Source organism: Talpa europaea (genome assembly GCF_964194135.1).
Source record: "Talpa europaea genome assembly, chromosome: X".
In the NCBI taxonomy this organism is placed as follows: Eukaryota; Metazoa; Chordata; class Mammalia; order Eulipotyphla; family Talpidae; genus Talpa; species Talpa europaea.
In genome coordinates, this window is record NC_140081.1 from 52,975,628 (window position 1) to 52,994,734 (window position 19,107).

A 19,107-nucleotide genomic window follows, 5' to 3' on the forward strand; every position below is an offset into this window, starting at 1 on the left:
TGAAACAGAGTGAACATTATTGAAATTTATGTGGTACCATAAAGGCCCTGAATTGCCAGTGCAGTCTTGACAAAATGGTGGAGTATGGTGGTATCATGCTCTGATAAAACCTATACTATGAAGTTACAGTAATGAAAACAGTATGGTATTAGAATAAAAGACACATAGACCAATTAGCATTGAGAGCCCAGAAATAAGCCCACAATTATTAGGACAGTTAACCTAGGAGAAAGGAACCAAGACTATACAATGGGGAAAGGAAGGTCACTTCAACAAATGGTGCTGGGGAAACATACAAAAATTAATTCAAAAGGGAATAATGACTTGGATGTAAGACACAAACTGTAAAATACTCAAAAGAAAACATAGGCAAAAGGACCTCCCTGATGGCCTAGGGATTAAGTCTCTGCACTTCAAAATGGCCTGAGTTCAAACCCTGGCAAGGGAGCTAACCCACATATGGCACAGCAGACCTCTCCTGCCTCGCCCGCTGCTCCCCTCAACAGTGTATTTCAGTGGATCCATCTGTTCTGTTCCCCATTCTGTATCTGGTGAATCCTCTCACCCCCCACACCTCTGGCCTACACCCCAGTTCTATGCAAAAATAATTTTTTTTTAAAAAAAAAGAAAACATAGGCAAAATACTCTAAGACATTGGTTTCTGGGGTGTTTTTTGGGACTTGACTCCAAAGGAAAGGAAATAAAAGGCAAAAGTAAATGAATGGGTTTATATCAAGCTAAATAATTTCGGTTTATAGAAAGAGACTATCATTAGACTTCTGGTATTTGCTGCGGGAAGTCCCTAGATCCCCTCTGTGTCTGATAGGTGGTAGGATAGTACCAAGTAGTTATGAGGATGGCAGTCAAGTGTTTTACTGTAGCTGGAAGTTTATTCCCAGTGGCACAAGGGATGGGCAAGGCCAGTTCTTCTGTTTCCTCTGTGGTTTCCTGCTCCCCAGAACCACACAAATGTAAGCCTCCATTATTCTAGCCCTCCTGCCCTGTTCCTAGTGTTTGCTGGAGTGTCTCTTTGACCTTCTCTGTTATCCAGGAGCCCTGTCTGGTAAGGAGCTGGAGGGAGGAGGAGGCCTAGTGCATCAGTTATAGTAGGAACTCCCCAAGTTTGTGACTTGTAGCACCACAAGTGTGTGGAGAGAGGCTGGAAGTGAGAGTGCAGCACTAAGAAGGGAGGAGAGGTGGAAATTTATGCACCTTTGGGCTCAGGAACTTCTGGGGGACTTGGCGGTAGTGATTAGCTACCCCCCTCATGCACCCCCTTCACCTGCCTTGCAGTTGTGTCTGGCTGTAGGGAAATCTATGGACTGATGGGTTGTTGGTAAGATATTTATGGCTGCGTTTGTGGCAAGATGTGAAGAGCCAGGGCTTGGGGTGATAAGACCCTGTCATCAGGGTGCCTGAGAAGCAAGTATTCCTCATCCTCCCCCCACTGCTCATATATACTAACTGAATAGACACTAAAATGGCTGCCATTGCTATGGCACCAAAACCTGTGGAGACCCTTCAGGAAGGGCCTTCATGCACCTCATATTCAGTGGCTGTGGACAGTTCTGCCAGGTGTGTGTAACACAGTTGTGGGCAGGGCAGGATGAAGAGGACAGGGATGCATTAGACTGGGGTGGGGTGGGAGGACCAAAAGGAAGAAGTGAAAGCTGTTGGGGCAAGTGATGGGTGGGACACTCTCATGCAGTATGAAGACAATGAGGGTGACATGAAGGAGAAGTCCAGGAGAAAGAGGAGGGTGTGTTTTGCAGCAGTGGCATGGGTGGTCCAACTGGGACAATGTGGACTCCATGTATGAGTAAGAGGACATGAGGAAAATCTAGACTATTACTTGGGAGACATGGAGGAGGACCTGAGAGGGAAGGATGAGGAAGATGAGAAGGAAGTGTTGGAAGAGGATGAGGAAGAGGAGCTAGACCCTGTAAGCCCACTGTCTCTCCTTTCAGGCCCTTGGGGGTGCTTTAGCTGCCCTTAGTACTGAAAGAACCTTCCTACAATGGAGCTTACACCCCAAACTGCAGCTGACCAGCATGGTATAGGCGATTCAGTAGATGCAATCCTTAGTAGAGGGTCCATGGAAACCATCAGGGCATTCTTCCCACATACCAGGAAGCCCTGAGGTTCTTCTGCGAGGTGGGTGAAGAGGCCATCTGTGTCTTGTGCAGAGAATCTAGGAGCCACAAATAGCACATCATGGTGCCAATGGAGAATGTGGTGCAGGTTACAAAGCCAAACTACAGGGCTATGTGGAATCAGTGATGAAGCACCTAGAGGCTGTGCAGAAGATGAAGGCCAAGGAAGAGAGGTGGGTGACAGAACTGAAGAGCCAGATGAAGTCTGAGCTCGCAGCTGTGGCCTCAGAGTTTGGGCAGCTAGCAAGGTTTCTGGCTGACCCAGGGATGCATGAAGTCCAGCTGGGGCATGCACAGGAGTGCCAGCTAGCTACCTTGAGAGGCCGCTCAGCTGAGTTGCCTGCTGGAGCCGACCAAGGCCCAGGAGCAGAACCAGCACTGGCTGCCGGGGTGGGAGTGGGAACTGCGAGTGCTCCAGGACATCAAAGAGACTTTCAGTAGGTGTGTAGAGGTACAGCTGCAGCTCCCAGAGGTCTCATCCATGTAAACCTCATAGCCACGACTTCGTGACTGCTGCCATGGTGAGAAAAATGAGCAGGATGTTTTGTCAGGCAGCGTGAATAAACCTGACATTGGATCTGAACATGGCTCTCCAGCTTTAATGCTGTCCTCTGACCATGGCCACTGCAGGGGGTTGCTGACCATCCCAAGCACTTCTTGACTGACTGCTACATACTGGGGTCCAAGGCTTTTGCTCTGGCATACAGTACTGGGAGTAGGAGATGGGTGGGTGGCAAGACTGGGCAATGGTGCTATCTGTGAATCAACCATTATAAGGAGGAATTGGGCTCTGTGGGTTCTTCTGTGAGAAGTGGGAATGCCAGTGCCTCATGCCATTACCGTTGTCACCGTCAGCTGATTTGCCCCAGCAGCTTCTAGTTTAGAGGAAGTGTGGTATTTGGGCACTAATAGCAAAAGATATACCAGGCACAGAGCTCAATGGAGCAAACACTGCTGAGCCCAAATGAGAAACATGAGCGTTTTGGCATGTACCTGCACAATGAGGCTGGATGCCTGGGCTTCTGCAATGCAGAGGCTCTGGCACACTTGCACACTTTCTCAGCTGCCTTCCTGGGTGAGGGACCAAGCTTGTCTTCCCTTTCTTCTGGGTGCTTTTTAAGTTACGCACCTGCATTAAGCTGTGCCTTTGATCAGCTTGCCACCTGCAAGGGCCCATCTAATCAGTACTTAGGGGGTAGGGTGGCCCAAAAGTTTGGGGGTTCAAAAAGCTCCTCCCACCATTTGTTACTTCATTGCTTCCCTTTCCTCTTGAGACAGAGAACCCTCCTGACCTCCAGCTTGGTCTTTTACTTACGTTTGTACAACACAGCTGCATGGGTCTCTGTTGACAACAGCTGCCTGCTCTTCCCTCTGTCTATCCAGGGGTCTGAGTTTGAGTATAGGATAGAGGAGATTGTGATCTCATTACTTAACTAACTCTTTTCTCTACCCCCGCTCTTTCTGTAAGTTCTGAGTTGTAAGATTTGAGCAAAACTCATGACAGTCCCCATTCCAGTTCCATTTTTCTGATGCAAATTTTAACTAAGGGGTTTGGAAATGATTGAAAAGAGGCAAGAGGGTAAAGCTGGGTTATAAAGATATGTCTGCTCTCTTGGGGAAGTAGGAGGGGTTCTAAACTTTCCGTCCATCCCCAATTTCTACCTCTATAGACTGACCAGAATTTAGCTTCAGTGAGACATCTAGAATGGTTGACACAAATGAAATTACCTACCATTACATCACCTAATATATTTTTTCTTTTTTCTTAGCACTCTTTAGGAGCAAAGATCACCCCATCTTGTACCCCAGGTCTTTTCACTACCAAGCATCTTCACCCATGCCTCAGAGTTCCATTTGTCAGTTTCCAGCCTGTTTATTTGGTGTGCTCTGACTACGAATTTGGGTACAGGGGCTTGGATTCCTGGTAGGAAAGCTTCTAGTAACCCCTTGCCTTCTATAATTTATCAGCTTTTGCCCTCTGCTTTGATGGCCAAGGTTAATTTATATTCCCGTGGAAAAGGGAAGATGAGTCATGTTGAGGAAATAAAGTTTGTTTTTTTTTTTTAAAGAAATTATCATTAAAACAAGACACACTATGGAATGGGAGAAAATATTTGCACATTACATATCTGACAAAAGGCTAATGTCTAAGATCTACAAAGACTGCTTGTAACTCAACAACAAAAAGAACCCCGAAGAGATATACATACACACTCCTTTGCTCTTTGCAGCAATATTTACAAAAGCTAACATATGAAAACCTAAATGCCCATCAACAGAAGATGTGGTATATGTGCACAATGGAATACAACCCAGCTATAAAAATAGGTTAATTGTTGCAACAAGTGACAATATGGTTGGAACTGGAGGGAATTATGGAAAGTGAAGTAAGTCAGGAGAAAGACAAATACTTCCTTATTTCAATATTTCAATTATTTCATTCATGTGGAAGGGGGAAAAAGGAACTGACAAAACTAAGCCTAAACAATCCCCAGAAATATGGTTGCAGAATTGAGGCTGCTAGTGGGGAAGAAGGGTAGTGGTGGGAAAAATTGGGAGAGCAGAAGTTCAATGGCATAGGTTAAAAGCATTGTGTTTGCTTTGTAGGTGGTATGATAATATACATCTGAGTAGGTCTGAACCTATTCCCCTAAATCATATATAGTGTTGCAAACCAATGCTACCTCAATAAAGAATTAAAAAAAAAAGAGTATGTGATTTTGATTAGTCATTCCTAGGTCACAATTCTACTCCTGCAACCAAAGTTTGGGACATCTTCACCTCAACCAAATGCACCAATGGTGGGAAAGGTATGGACCCTCAACAAAAATAGAGTCAAAACTCAATAACCAGAACGAAAATGGGTAGAGGCACCTCGAACGTACTCAAAACATACATATATTCCAAGGGTGTTTAGAATTTACAATGGTTCCACAAGGCTAGAGTGAAGTTTGTAGGTCTAGTAGGGCAGATGTGGCTTAAAAGATGATGGCAGCAGAAGATGAAGAAAATTTTATGCTGCACTATATATGTCAGGATATAGAATATCAGAACTTCTCAGATTACTAATGAATGTATTAACAACACAGAACAATAAATATATTTCCCTAGGGGAAAAACAGAAGTTAACACATAATAAAATATGTAATTACTACTTGTGATATGTGTCATGAAGTAAAAGAATGGGGATTAGTGTGAACATAACAAGAGACTTAATTTAAGTAGTATGATTAAGGATGGTCCCACTATATAGGTAATAATTAAGCTTAGTCTTAAAGCTATAAAGGAAGAATGAGGTGACGACATGCAAGAAAAAGAACACAGGCAGAGGAATAGCAACTTCAAAGACCCAGAGGAGGAAATGAGCTTGGAATATTTGAGGGATATAGGTGCCTTGGTGTTGCAAATGACGAGTTCATCTTTTATATAGCAGAGACCATTTTTATCTTATTTCCTCAGGAGTGTTTTGGCTCTAAGGATCTTTTATAATAAGTGTCATGATTTTTTGTTACATTTCAATGAAAATGTCATTGGGATTTTAACAGGGATTGCAATGAATCCCTACAGTGCTTTAGGTAATACTACCATTTTAATGATGTTAATTCTTCCAGTCCATAAGCTGGGATACCTTTCCATCTCTTTGTGTCTTTTATTTCTTTCAATAAATTCTTACTGTTTTCAGAACACAGGTCTTTTACTTAATTGTTTAAAATTTTTCCAAGGTATTTAATTCATTTTGATGCAATTGTAAATGGGATTATTTGCCAAATTTCTCTTTCTACTAGTTTATTATTTTCATAGAGACATACAACAGGTTTTTGTATATTAATTGTGTAGTCAGTTACTTTACTGTATTCATTTACTATTTTTAGGAGTATTTTACCAGAATCTTTGGAATTTTCTATGTATATTAACATTTCATATGGAATACTAATAGTTTTAATTCTTCCTCTCTAATTTAGATACTTTTCTATTATTTCTTATAAAAATTGATTTTGCTAGGTCTTACACAACTATAATGTCTAGTAGTGATGACAGCCAACATCTGTGTCTTATTCCTGAATTTAGAGGAACATCTTTCAGTTTTTCCATTGCAGGTGGTGTTGGCTCTGGGTTTGTTGTGTATGGCTTGTATTATGTTGAGGTGTGTTTCCTTCATATCCATTTTGTTGAAAGTTTTATCCTAAAAGTTCGTTGAATCCTGTCAAATGATTTTTAAGTGTCTATTGAGAAGATCATGATCTTTGTCTTTCCTTTTGTTGATGTGATATATCATGTTTATTGATATGCATATGCTGAACCATCATTGCATCCCTGAAATACATCCTACTTGATAATGTTGTATAATTTTTTTAAATGGTACAATTGTTGACATAAACCTTCGAGGTGCATTTGGGGACTCAACTCTAATTGCAAGGGAAAGAAAAGCAAAAATAAGTGAATGGCATTACAACAAACTAAAGGCTTCTACATACTGAAAGAAACCTGTATCAAAACTAAAAGACATACTACTGGATGGAAGAATATAATTGCCTATCATGCATCTGACAAGGGACTAGTAGCTAAAGTATAAAAAAGATAAAAAACTAAACAAATAAACTGATTAAAAAATAGGCAGAAGAGGGCCTCCCTGGTGGCGCAGTGGTTGAGCGCTGGGTTGCGAAGCTGTCCGCGGCCTCTGCAGCGCAGGTTCTATCCCCGGCTGCTCCCTGGCCACTGGAGGAGGGTCCCACATGCCGCGCAGACCTCTCCTGCCGCCCGCTGCTCCCCTCAGCAGTGTACTTCGGTCCTTCTGCCTGCTCTGCTCCCTGCTCTGGCTCTGGTGAATTCTCTCACCCTCCCGCGCTTCTAACTGTACCCAGTGCATGTATAAACAAAACAAATAAACAAACAAACAAATAAATAAATAAATAAAACATGCCTCTATAAAAAAAAAAATAGGCAGAAGAACTGCATACTATCCAAAGGAGATATACAGATAGGCACTTGAAAGGATGTTTATCATCTCCTGTTATTTGGGAAATGCAAATCAAAGAAACAATGAAATATCATCTTATACCAGTGAGAATTGGCTCTTATTCAAAAACAAGAAGCAACAAGTGTTGGAGAAGGTAAGGATTGAAGGGAACCCTTAAAAACCATTGGTGGGATTGTAAATTGGCACAGCCGTTATGGAAAGCATTATGGAAGTTCCTCAAAATTTTAAAAATAGAAAGAAAACTTAAAAATAGAAATGTCATAGAATCTAGTTATTCCACTTCTAGGTATTTACCCCCCTAAATTAAAAACACTTGTGAATAAATATATGTACACCCATGCTTACTGCACTAATATTTCCCAAGAACTGGAAATGATCTAAGTGCTCATCAACTGACAAATGGATAAAGATGTGGTACATATACAAAATGAAATACTATACAGCTATAAAAGAGATGAAATACTATCATTTGCAACAACATGGATGAACTTAGTGGGACTTGTGCTTAGAAATAAGCCAGAGAAAAACAAATATCATATGGATTTCACCCATATGCTGTATATGGAGAAAACAAAGATGAAGTAAATAAGATAAAAACAGACTTTTAGAGTATACGACCAATTAGTGGTTTTAAGAAAGAAAAAGAGGAGGGGAAATTGGGAAAAAAGGAGACGGTTATATGGTGAATGATAGAATTGGACTTTTAGTGATGAATTTTTTTCATTTTTTTCATATATATATATTTTAAATCATTGTTGATTTTTATTTTTTATATTTTATTTTATATATTTTACATCATTTTTCATTTTTGCACAATGTATGATTTTTTCATCTTGGTTATAGTACACACCATTCCCACCACCCCCCTTATTTTGACCTTAATCCCTCCTACCACCCCCCAACCCCCATAGTGTGTCTCTGGCTTCTAGTTGTTTGTTGATTTTGATTTTTACTTTATTACAATTAGTCTTTTTCCTGGTTGCTTATTTAGGTTTTCTAAATTCCTGCTATGAGTGAGACCATCTGGTATTTTTCTTTTTCTTTCTGGCTTATTTCACTGAGCATAATCCCTTCCACCTCCATCCATGTTGCTGCAAATTGCATGAGTTTATCTTTTTTTTTAAGATTTATTTATTAATTTATACAAGCACTGGGGTACAGTCAGAAGCACGGGAGGGTGAGAGAATTCACCAGAGCCAGAGGGGAGAGCAAAGCAGGCAGACTGACGAGGTACACTACTGAGGGGAGCAGCGGGCGGCAGGAGAGGTCTGAGCGCCGTGTGGGACCCTCGCCCAGTGGCCCGGGATTGAACCGGCGCTGCAGAGGCTGCTGGCAGCTTCGCAACCCAGCGCTCAACTGCTGCGCCACCAGGGAGGCCCCCAAGTTTTTTTTTTTTTTTTGATTGATGAATAGTATTCCATTGTGTATATGTACTACATCTTCTTGATCCAGTCATCTATTTTTGGGCATTTGGGTTGTTTCCATAGCTTACCTACTGTAAATAGTGCTGCTATAAACATAGCGGTGCAGCTGCCCTTTTGAATTAATGATTCTGTGTCATTTGGGTAAATACCTAGGAGTGGAATTGCCAGGTCATATGGAAGCTCCATCTTTAGTAGGTCTGGAATCTCCACACAGCTTTACATAGTGGTTAGACCAGTTTGCACTCCCACCAGCAGTGCAGGAGAGTTCCTTTTTCTCCCAATCCTCACAAACATTTGTTGTCTCTACTTTTTTTTTAATGCGCCATTCTCACTGGTGTAAGATGGTATCTCATTGTAGTTTTGATTTGCATTTCCCTGATTGCAAGTGATCCTTTTTTGACTGGATTATTTACTTTGTTTTTGTTGAGACTCTTCAGCTCTTTGTAGATTTTTGTGATCAGTCCTTTATCATTAGAGTTTTGTGCGAAAATTTTCTCCCAGTCAGTGGTTTGTCTGTTTGTTTTGGTTACTGTCTCTTTTGCTGTACAGAACCTCTTTAATTTGATGTAGTCCCAGCTGTTTATCTTTGCCTTCACTATCATTGCTTTGGGTGATGAGACTTTAAAGATGTTACTGAGGTGTATGTCATGTAATGTTTCGCCTATATATCCTTCTATATATTTTATGGTTTTGGGTCTTATGTCTAGATCTTTAATCCATTTTGAGTTGGTTTTTGTGCATGGTGTGAGGTAGTAGTCAAGCTTCATTCTTTTGCATGTGGTGACCCAGTTTTCCCAGCACCATTTATTGAACAAACTTTCTTTGTTCCATTGCATATTCTTTGCTCCATTGTCAAAGATTAGTTGTCTATAAATCTGTGGGTTTATTTCTGGTTTTTCTGTTTGGTTCCGTTGATCTGTGTGTCTGTTCTTGTCCCAGTACCGTGCAGATTTTTATTATTATGGCTTTGTAGTATAGTTTGAAGTCTGGGAATGTGATGTCTCCATTTCCCCCCCCCTTTTTTTTTTCAGGAGAGCTCTGTCTATTAGGGGTTTTTGGTGGCACCATATGAATTTCATCAATACTTTTTCTATTTCTTTGAAGAATGTCATTGAAATTTTTATTGGAATAGCATTGAATCTGTAAATTGCTGTTGGTAGGATGGCCATTTTGATCATGTTAATTCTTCCAATCCATGAGCAGGGGATGTCTTTCCATTTCTTTGTGTTGTCTTCTATTTCTTTTAACAGTGTTTTATAGTTTTCTTTGTATATGTCCTTTACCTCTTTTGTTAGGTTTATTCCCAAGTATTTGATTTTTTAGTGTTGCAATAATAAAAGGGATGGTTATCTTGATTTCTTCTTCATATTTGTTATTTGTGTATAGGAAGGCTACTGATTTTTCAGTGTTGATTTTGTATCCTGCTACTTTACTAAACTGATTGATTAGTTTAATTAGTTTTTCTGTGGAGTTTTTGGGGTTCTCTCTGTATATTATCATATCATCTATGAATAGTGATAGTTTGACTTCTTCCTTGCCTATTTGGGTTCCTTGTATGTCTTTTCCTTGTTTTATTGCTCTGGCTAGGACGTCCAGTATTATGGTGAAAAACAGTGGTGAGAGTGGATATCCTTGTCTTGTTCCAGATCTTAATGGAAATGCTGCCAACTTTTCACCATTGAGAATGATATTGGCTATGTTCCTTCTGTCCTGAGAATTTCAAGGGCCTTTATTGTAAATGGGTGCTGTACTTTGTCAAAAGCTTTCTCAGCATCTATTGATATTATCATATGGTTTTTATATTTCTTTTTGTTGATATGTTGGATTGCATTGTTTGATTTTCGGCTGTTGAACCATCTTTGTGTCCCTGGAATAAATCCTACTTTGTCGTAGTGAATTATCTTATGGATACATTGTTGGTTTCTGATAGCTAAAATTTTATTTAGTATTTTTGCATCAGTGTTCATTAGAGAAATTGGCCTGTATTTTGTTTTTGTTTTTTTGTGTTGTCCTTGTTCGATTTTGGTATTAGTGTAATATTGGCTTCGTATTATGTGTTTGGTATTATCCCTTCCTTCTCAAATTTTTGGAAAAGTTTATGAAGGATAGGCACTAATTCATTTCTGAATGTTTGATAGAATTTATTTTTAAATCCTTCTGGTCCTGGGCTTTTGTTTTTGGTGAGGATTTTGATGACCATTTCAATTTCACTGCTTGTAATTGGTCTGTTAAGGTGTTCTATTTCTTCTTATCTAGCCTTGGGTGATTGTAAAGTTGTAGGAATTTGTCCATCTCCTCTAGATTGTTGAGCTTGTTTGCATATAACTGTTTACAGTAGTTTCTGATTATTCTCTTGATTTCTGCTGTGTCTGTTATGATTGCTCCTCTTTCATTTGTGATCCTGTTTATTCGTGTTTTCTCCCATTTTTCCTTTGCAAGCCTGGCTAGGGTTTTGACTATTTTCTTCATTTTTTTTCAAAGAACCAACTTTTGGTTTTGTTGATCTTTTAGATTTTTTTTTTTTTTTTAGTTTCTATTTCATTTATTGCTGCTTGATTTTTATTATTTCCTTCCTTCTACTGGTTTTAGGGTTTTTATGGTTGTTCCTTTTCTAGTTCTTTAAGATGTGAGATTAGGTTGTTTCTTTGAGTTCTTTCTTGTTTCTTGATGTGAGCCTGTATTGCTATGTGTTTTCCCCTTATTACTGAATTTGCTGCATCCCATACATTTAGGAAATTGGTGTCCTCCTTATCATTCAACTGAAAGTATGTTTTAATTAATTTCTTCTTTGATCTCCTCATTAGTCCAGTGGTCTTCAAGTAGTGTGGGTTTCAATCTTCATGAGGTGTGAGGGTTCCTTGTTCTTTTTATGATTTGTTTCTAGTTTGATGTCTTCATGGTCAGAGAAGATGGTTGGTATGATTTCAATCTTGGTGTATCTGTTGATGTTTGTCTTATGTTCCAGTATGTGATCGATCCTGGAGAATGATCTATGTTCACTTGAGAAAAATGTGTACTCAAATTTTTCTGGGTATAGTGATCTACAGATGTCTGTTAATCCCATGAGGTCTAGATCCTTATTTAGAGCTTTAATGTCCTTATTTATTTTTTTGTCTTGTTGATCTATCCATTGTTGATTGTTGTGTTTGAAGTCTCCTACTACATATGTGTTTTCTCTGATGTCTTTTCAGAGATGATAATAGTTTTCTGATATATTTTGGTGCTCCTTCATTTGGTGAGTATATGTTAATGAGTGTTATATCTTCTTGAAGTATTGTCCCCTTCATCATAATATAGTGACTGTCTGGGTCTCTTTTTACCTTTTTGAGTTTGAAATCTTTTTTATCTGATATAGGTATAGCTGTTCCTGCCTTGTTTTTTGGTCCATTTGCTTGTAGGATTGTTTTCCGTCCTTTAACTTTGAGTCTATTTTTATCTTTTGTAGTTTAGTGAGTTTCCTGGAGACAGCAAAAGGTTGGGTTTTGATTCTTAATCCAGCCTGGGACTCTGATAATATAATATTGATATGTTAGCCTCTGTATTTGCCCTTTTGTTTGTCTTTTCTCTGGTTTTATTTATTTATTTGTTTATTTATTTATATTTATATATATATATATTTGTTTCTTTGTTATTCATCCCTCTGTTGGTTCAGGCTTTCTGTCCGACTCCTTGTAGTGTTTTTTGGAGTGGGGGTTTAGTCATAATGAAATTCTGGAGTATCTGTTTGTCTGGGAAAGTCTTTATTCTTTCTTCATAGAGGAAGGAAAACTTTGGGGGATAGAGTTTTCTTGGTTGGCATTTTTGTCCTGGAGTCTGTTGACTATGTCCCTTCACTCTCTCCTTGCCTGTAGTGTTTCTTTGGAGAAGTCTGATGTCAGCCTGATTGGTTTTCTTTTGTATGTTATCTGTTTCTTCCTTCTTGTCAGCTTCATTATTTTTTTTCCTTGTCTTGAATTCCTGGGAGCTTTACTATTATGTGTCATGCTCTATTTTTACTTTCATCATGGAAGTTTGGTGTTCTTGCTTCTTGTGTGTCTATTTTCAGCTCCTTCTTCATGTTTGGGAAGTTCTCAATTATTTCCTTGAATAGTTTCTCTCTTCCTAGGTCTCTCTCCTCTCTTTCTGGGATTCCTATAACTCTTATATTTATTTTCCTCATGGAGTCAGATAGTTCCTGAAGTCTTTCTTCATTCTTTTTCATTTGTACTTCTCTTTCCTTTTCTGTTTGGTTCTTTTTATTTCTGCATCTCCTAGAGTACTTATTTGTTCTTCCATTTCATCTATTCTGCATTCACTGCTTTTTCCAGAGTTCTTTAGCTCCCCCATTAATCCTTCGATCTCCTGCATTTCTTTCACTTCCCTCTTTAGGGACTCAATTTCATTCTTCTGATCATTGATTATTTTTCCCTTGTCATTTTTTTTTTCGTTATGACTTCTGTCAGTTTTCTAATCAAGGGAATTTTAAATTCTCTTTCTGGAAGGCTCAGAAATTCTTCAAAGTCACTGTTGTTGCAATCTGGTGGGTGATTTTCTTTTTGTGGTGTGTCTTTTCCCTGAGAACTTGTTTGGTTGCTTGTTTGTTTGTTTGTTTTTCCTCCCTGCTGCTTGTTTTCTAACTTGTCCTATGCGTTGGGACACTGTGAGGCTGGTACTTGCTGGCATCTTTTTGGTGTGCTCTTTCTCGGTTTTGGAAACTAGTGATTCAGTCGAGTCAAATATTGTTATGCCAGAAGTCCAGTAGGGCAGTGTTGCTATGAATATGTTAATGGTCACTGTCACAGAATATCTCCTCCATCTTTATTTGCTAAATTCCAATGGTGTGTCTTAAGGTTCCACAGACTGACCTGAAGGTGGTGTGGCTGGATTGGTCACTGGGTTCCAAATTGCTGGATCCCCCTCTGGGCTCCAACTCCCTACCAGGTGGGGCCTGGCTTGTGGGGGGTCTTCAGCTCCCAGTTCCAAGCAGTCTTGTTTGACACGAAGAACCCATTCTAAAATGGCAAGTTGGAAGGGCACTTCTCTGTGTCCATGGTCTGCCCCCTGCGCTGGCCAGATACCCCTCTGGGATCCGACTGAAAGACAGACAGGGCCTAGAGCGTGGGGGCTTTTCAGCTCACTTCTGGCTGTGGGGGCAGCCCTTTCCCAGTTCCATGCAGTCTCAGTGAAAGCAAACATCCCTATTCTAAGATGGCGAGTCAGAAGGTCACTTTCCTGTGCCCGTGGTCTGCCCCAGTGGTGCTTTAGTGATTGATCTTTATATAGTATATATACATGTTTTCAATAATGTACACTTGAAACTTATATAGTTTTATAATGCAATGTTACCTTAATAAAAATATTTTCCATGTGTTACCTGAAGCAGATAACATAAATGTAGATGTTCCATTCTTGGCCCTTTCTAAGTACCTCAAATTGCATATGAAGATGTAGGGTCACATTACAAATAGATTGTACTAAAATAGAAATTACTCTCTCAGGCCTCCCCTGGTCGTGCAGCAGTTGGGCGCTGGGCTGCGAAGCTGCTCGCAGCCTCTGCAACGCTGGTTCGATCCCCAGTCACAGGCGAGGATCCCACATGGCACACAGACCTCTCCTGCCGCCTGCTGCTCCCCTCAGCAGTGTATTTTGTTGGTCTGCCTGTTCTGTTCCCCGCTCTGGCTCTGGTGAATTCTCTCACCCTCCTGCACTTCTGACTGTACCCAATGCTTGTATAAATAAATAAATCTTTTTAAAAAAGAAATTACTCTTTCCCTTGCTAACAATAATAGAGCTCTCATGATAAAATCAATTCTGCTTTGTGCATGAGGAAATTATTTTCCTCACTTTCTCTTCAGCTGACTTTAATGGATTTTGTAAAGTGCAATTAATGAATAGTTCAGTGCAGTGCAACTTTTTTGATTTTAATGATTTTTTCCCTATGTATTCCAGTTACTTTATATCCACATACAGTTAGTAGATGTGATTGCTTATTACTCTGTTTTATGATTTATGTGACTGCAACATCTTCTGAACTATTGAGTTTTTTGGAAAGCTTTCTTCTATTGTGAGAGGATATATTGATATATTTATATTTAACATAACAATAGACCTTATATAAGCTTCAAAGTTCTTAGATAATTTTTAACTGGGATTATTCATACTTTTCCCAATTCTGTCACTTTCTAGGATCATTAAACCTCACTGGATTTTGAGGCACATGAATACTTGATATGACTATTTGTGCTTGATAATAGAGGCTTATCAGGCATGTTCTTATATCACGAGGATTATTGTTATGGGTTTTGGATTATGCCCTTTGCCCTTGCCTTTTAATTTTTTTTGTGACAGTGCTGTCAACTTGTTAGTAGTTATTGCAGATATTTCTGAGCTGGCAAATTGTCATGAAACATCTTATTTTCCACAGGCCATAGAGTTGAACAATTAAAAGCACAGGTTGTGCACTCAGGTTACATGGGTTCAAGTCTCATGTAGTAGTTTCAACCACCATTTACTGATGGTTAAGCCGATTACTTAACTTTTCCTTCCAGTGATATCTATCTGTCGAACAAAGATGACTTTCAACCTTACAGATTTAAAGATTAAGAGAGAATGTGTCAATACCTAAGAGTGGAATTGCTGGATCATATGGAAGCTCTATTTTTAGCAGATTGAGGAAACTCCACACAGCTTTCCACAGTGGTTGCACCAGCTTTCACTCCCACCAGAAGTGTAGTAGAGTTCCTTTTTCTTCATATCCTCACCAACATTTGTTGTTGCTAGTTTTTTTAAATAGGTGCATACATTGTACAAAAATGAAAAATGATGTAAAAATATATAAAATAAAAAAGAGAGAATGTGATATGCTGTACACTATGGCAAGCACATAGGGTGCACTCAATAAATTAAGTTTACTTAATTAATTAATTAACTAACTTAAGTTAATTAATTAACTTAAGTTAATGATGTTTAACTTTGGCAAAAAAAAATGTATATATGAGTCTAAGGGTTTGGAATCTAGTATATCTAGCAGAGACTTCTACCAAACTGTCTCAAAGGTCATAGCTCTCATCTTTGGGGAGGTTTAAAGTAGTCTCCAATTTAAGAATCCAGAGCTTGGAAGCTTAAGAAAAAAAGAAGAGATCATAGAACTTGTATTTTTATAATGCCAGGCTTTCTAGGTAGTTGAGTATCCCTGGAGGGCTGGCATGAAAATAGGGAGGAGAGAAATAGTATCTCAAGTGAACAGCAAGAAGCAGTTGAGGGGTGGTATCCTGGAGGGGTGGTTTTAAAGTGTAGATTCCTTTGTCTAGTTATATTCCAAGTCACACTAAGGGTTGAAAATCCACTGGTATTGCAAAATCAGATTGATCTGGGTTCAAATCCCTACTTTACCACTTATTAACTATATCCAGGACTTCTCTTCATCTCATGTATCACTTCCAACACTCTCCTTTATTTTCTCCTTGTTGTATAACCTTCACAAACGTCACAAATTCACTTATTTAGTTGTGTAAGCAGCCATCTTTTTCTGAACCATTGATGTGTTATTGCTAGACTTTTTCTTATCAAACTTGTATAGTTTGTAAATGACAACTATATTTTATTTGTTTATTTCTGATTCTAAATCGTTGGTCCTAATATGGCTCTCAGTTCTTCTTTCCAGTTTCTGTGTGGTTTTAGTTATTATCCTGACCAATCAGATGCTAACTGTTATTCATATTTGTATTTGTTTACCCAATTTACAGCCTTTATAGCAAACTTAACTCAAGGACATAGACTCAAATACAAAATTTCAATTTTAAAAGCTAGAGATTCTGTGATCATCAAACATTTTCTTGTACTCCACTGCTGATATTGTCCACACATTACTTAATAGAAAAGAGCACATGTGCTGGGTATGGAGGAGATGAACCCAAAGGCTGTATTTGAATTAAATTTCAAAAAAATGAGTTTTAACCATCAGAGATGAAGGGAAAGAGTATCCATGAGAAATAGTTTTGATCTGGGTCATTTTGACAGGTGTGAGTTGTCTTCTTTGGAGAGGTGTGTGTTTAGTTCTTTGGCCCATTTTTGATTGGGTTGTTTCGTTTCTGTAGAGTTTTATGAGTTCCTTGTATATTTTTGATTTTAGTCCTTTGTTGGAAGCATGGTGTGGAAACACTTTCTCCCATTCGGTAGGGTGTCTTTTCATAGATTTCCCACAAAAGTGCTCTTAGTCTTCTGCCATAGTCCATTGTGCTTTTCCCCTCCCCATTCTCATCTTTACCCCTCTCCAACTCTCTCCTCCTCCCTTCTTGGATGCCTCAGATCTACTATCAGTTTCCAAGGATAGATTTTATAGTTTGTCTTTGTCAAACTAAACTGTGTTTGGTTTCTCTATATTCCCAGGTATTTTTTTTTGTTTGTTTGTTTGCTTGTTTTGGTGAGATTGTAAGTGGGATGGTTTTCTTAATTTATTTTTCTTTAAGCTCATTGTTTGCATATAGTTTTTCCTTGGAGTCTTTATGATTCTTTATGTATATTACATCATATGCAAATAATGATAACTGTACTTCTTCCCAAATTTTTCATGTTAGTGAGGGTCTGCTATGGTGGGCCCACCCTCAGACTGCTTCCTGGAGTTCACTGTGGCTACACATATGACTGTGTCTGTTTGAGCAAGTCTTCTCTAACACCCCTTTATGAAGATTGCCAAAGTTGTGCCAATGTTGCTGGGGCACTTGCTGTGTAGGTCTGCTTTCAAGCCCCTTTTAGGAGCTTTCCAGCTGCAATGATATTGGGGAGATGTCTGTTAGGAGTTCCACACTCATGCTTGTTCAGGGAGTCTGCTGAGGCTACCCTTATGTCTGTGGGGCATCCCCTAGGGATAGCTCAAACCTTGAACTCTTTCAGGGAACTTACATCAGTGGGGTATATGCTGGGGGTGGCTCCACCTCCACTTCATGCTCACTCATGGAGTTTATTAAAGCCATGTTGGTGTCTGCCAATTACTGCTTCTAGATCCCGTTGTGCAGCTCACCCTAGTGAAGGGTGCTGTGCCTGGCCTTTTCTAGTTCTATTCTGCTCCTTTACTGCTGATCACATTTGTCCCTCTCTTCTAGATGCTGTTCCTAGTGCTCGCTGTTGTCATCTGTCTTACTTTCATGTGCTTTTTGGCTTTGTTTTGTTGCAATCTAGCTGGGAGTATGCCTCTTATTTTTTTATTTAAAAGGTCAATTTTTATTTTCTGTTTTATATCATATTTCAGGTTATTTGTTTTTCTGAATTTTATTCTTTCTCTTGGATTAAATTTTTGAGTTCTCTTGTGTTATTTTAACTTTTTTTGGTGTTTTCTTCCAGTTCTGATTTTCTTTATTATGGCAATTTTGAGATCTTTATTTCATAGGCAGATAAAATCTTTCATGTCTTTGTGGTTAGATTCTAGAGAGTTCTCTCTTTGTCATATTCCTTTGTGGTTTCAGGTGCCATGTGTTGTATTTTTTTTTTAAATCTGCCCATTTTGCTGCTTTAGATGACATTATTTCTTTAATGTGAAGTGGTAAATTTAGATAGTTGAAATACTTATATTTTTTCCAGCACGTGTTGCCATGGTTTTATTTGCTTTTAGCTTTTTGACTTTTTTTTTGCTTCTGTAGGTTCTGAGACCTAATCCTGCAGTTGCTGAATCAGGGGGTGGGAGAGCACTTCGGAGGCATTCAGCCACTCAATTGAATGTTCTGTGAGGGAGAGGACTGATTTGTTTGTGACAGTGCCAATGTCCCTTCTCTCTGGGGTTCCAGATCTGGCATTCTGCAGTCTTTGTATGGTTAGTGTACTCCATGAGGCCAGTGCTAGTCTGAAAGGGTGTGCCAGAGCACTGTATTTGTCCTTCTTACTGTGAACCTGGCCTGGGTGGGTGGGGAGGGCACCACAGCTCCTCCACATGTTTCCTTCCAATCAGGTTTGTGTGCTTCCATGGCATTTAACTCTCCCCTTCACAAGGCTCCTTGCTGAGATGACAGACACATATGGATGTATTCTCCTACCCTGAACAAAGTTTCCAGTAGTTTCTTTCCACCTACTTCTTGTTCACTGAAGGTTGACTCTCTTCTCTGTTTTCTCTCTCTTTCCCAGCCTGTGTTGATTTCTGATATTCAAGGGTTTTGCCCTAAGTCATGGGACTCTCTGCGTGTAATATCCCTCTGATTAACTGTTAGATTGTCTTGATAACAAAGCAAGGAACCTCCTCTGTCACTCTCTCAGCCTAAGTTCATTTACAAATACTGTGTTTAGTTGAATCTGAAAAGTAAAGGCAACACAAGTTATTTGTTCAACAATATGTTGTCTTGTCCTTTGGGTCCCAGATTAAGAAGAAACAGCAAGATGTGCTTGGTTTCTTAGAAGCTAACAAAATAGGATTTGAAGAAAAAGATATTGCAGCCAATGAAGAGAATAGGAAGTGGATGAGAGAAAATGTGCCTGAAAACAGTCGTCCAGCCACTGGGTACCCACTGCCGCCTCAGATTTTCAATGAAAGCCAGTACCGTGGGGTAAGGAAATAACTTACATTCTTTTTTTGATGTAGATTACCCAA

At 39.3% G+C, this 19,107-nt stretch overlaps 1 protein-coding gene and 1 pseudogene across 2 annotated transcripts in view; both read left to right on the forward strand.

Moving 5' to 3' along the window:
- Positions 1 to 19,107, forward strand: part of SH3BGRL (SH3 domain binding glutamate rich protein like) — a gene marked incomplete at both ends in the record, with an annotated part of 64,002 nt that overhangs the window by 32,942 nt on the left and 11,953 nt on the right. The window contains one exon of the mRNA XM_084258237.1: positions 18,878 to 19,063. Within this exon, the coding sequence (XP_084114363.1) occupies positions 18,878 to 19,063 (186 nt within the window). The remainder of the gene's footprint in view (positions 1 to 18,877; positions 19,064 to 19,107) is intronic.
- LOC311186944 (E3 ubiquitin-protein ligase TRIM41-like) lies at positions 1,537 to 3,590 on the forward strand (annotated as a pseudogene). Its single transcript has 2 exons — positions 1,537 to 2,054; positions 2,089 to 3,590. The product of its transcript is annotated as an E3 ubiquitin-protein ligase TRIM41-like (transcript).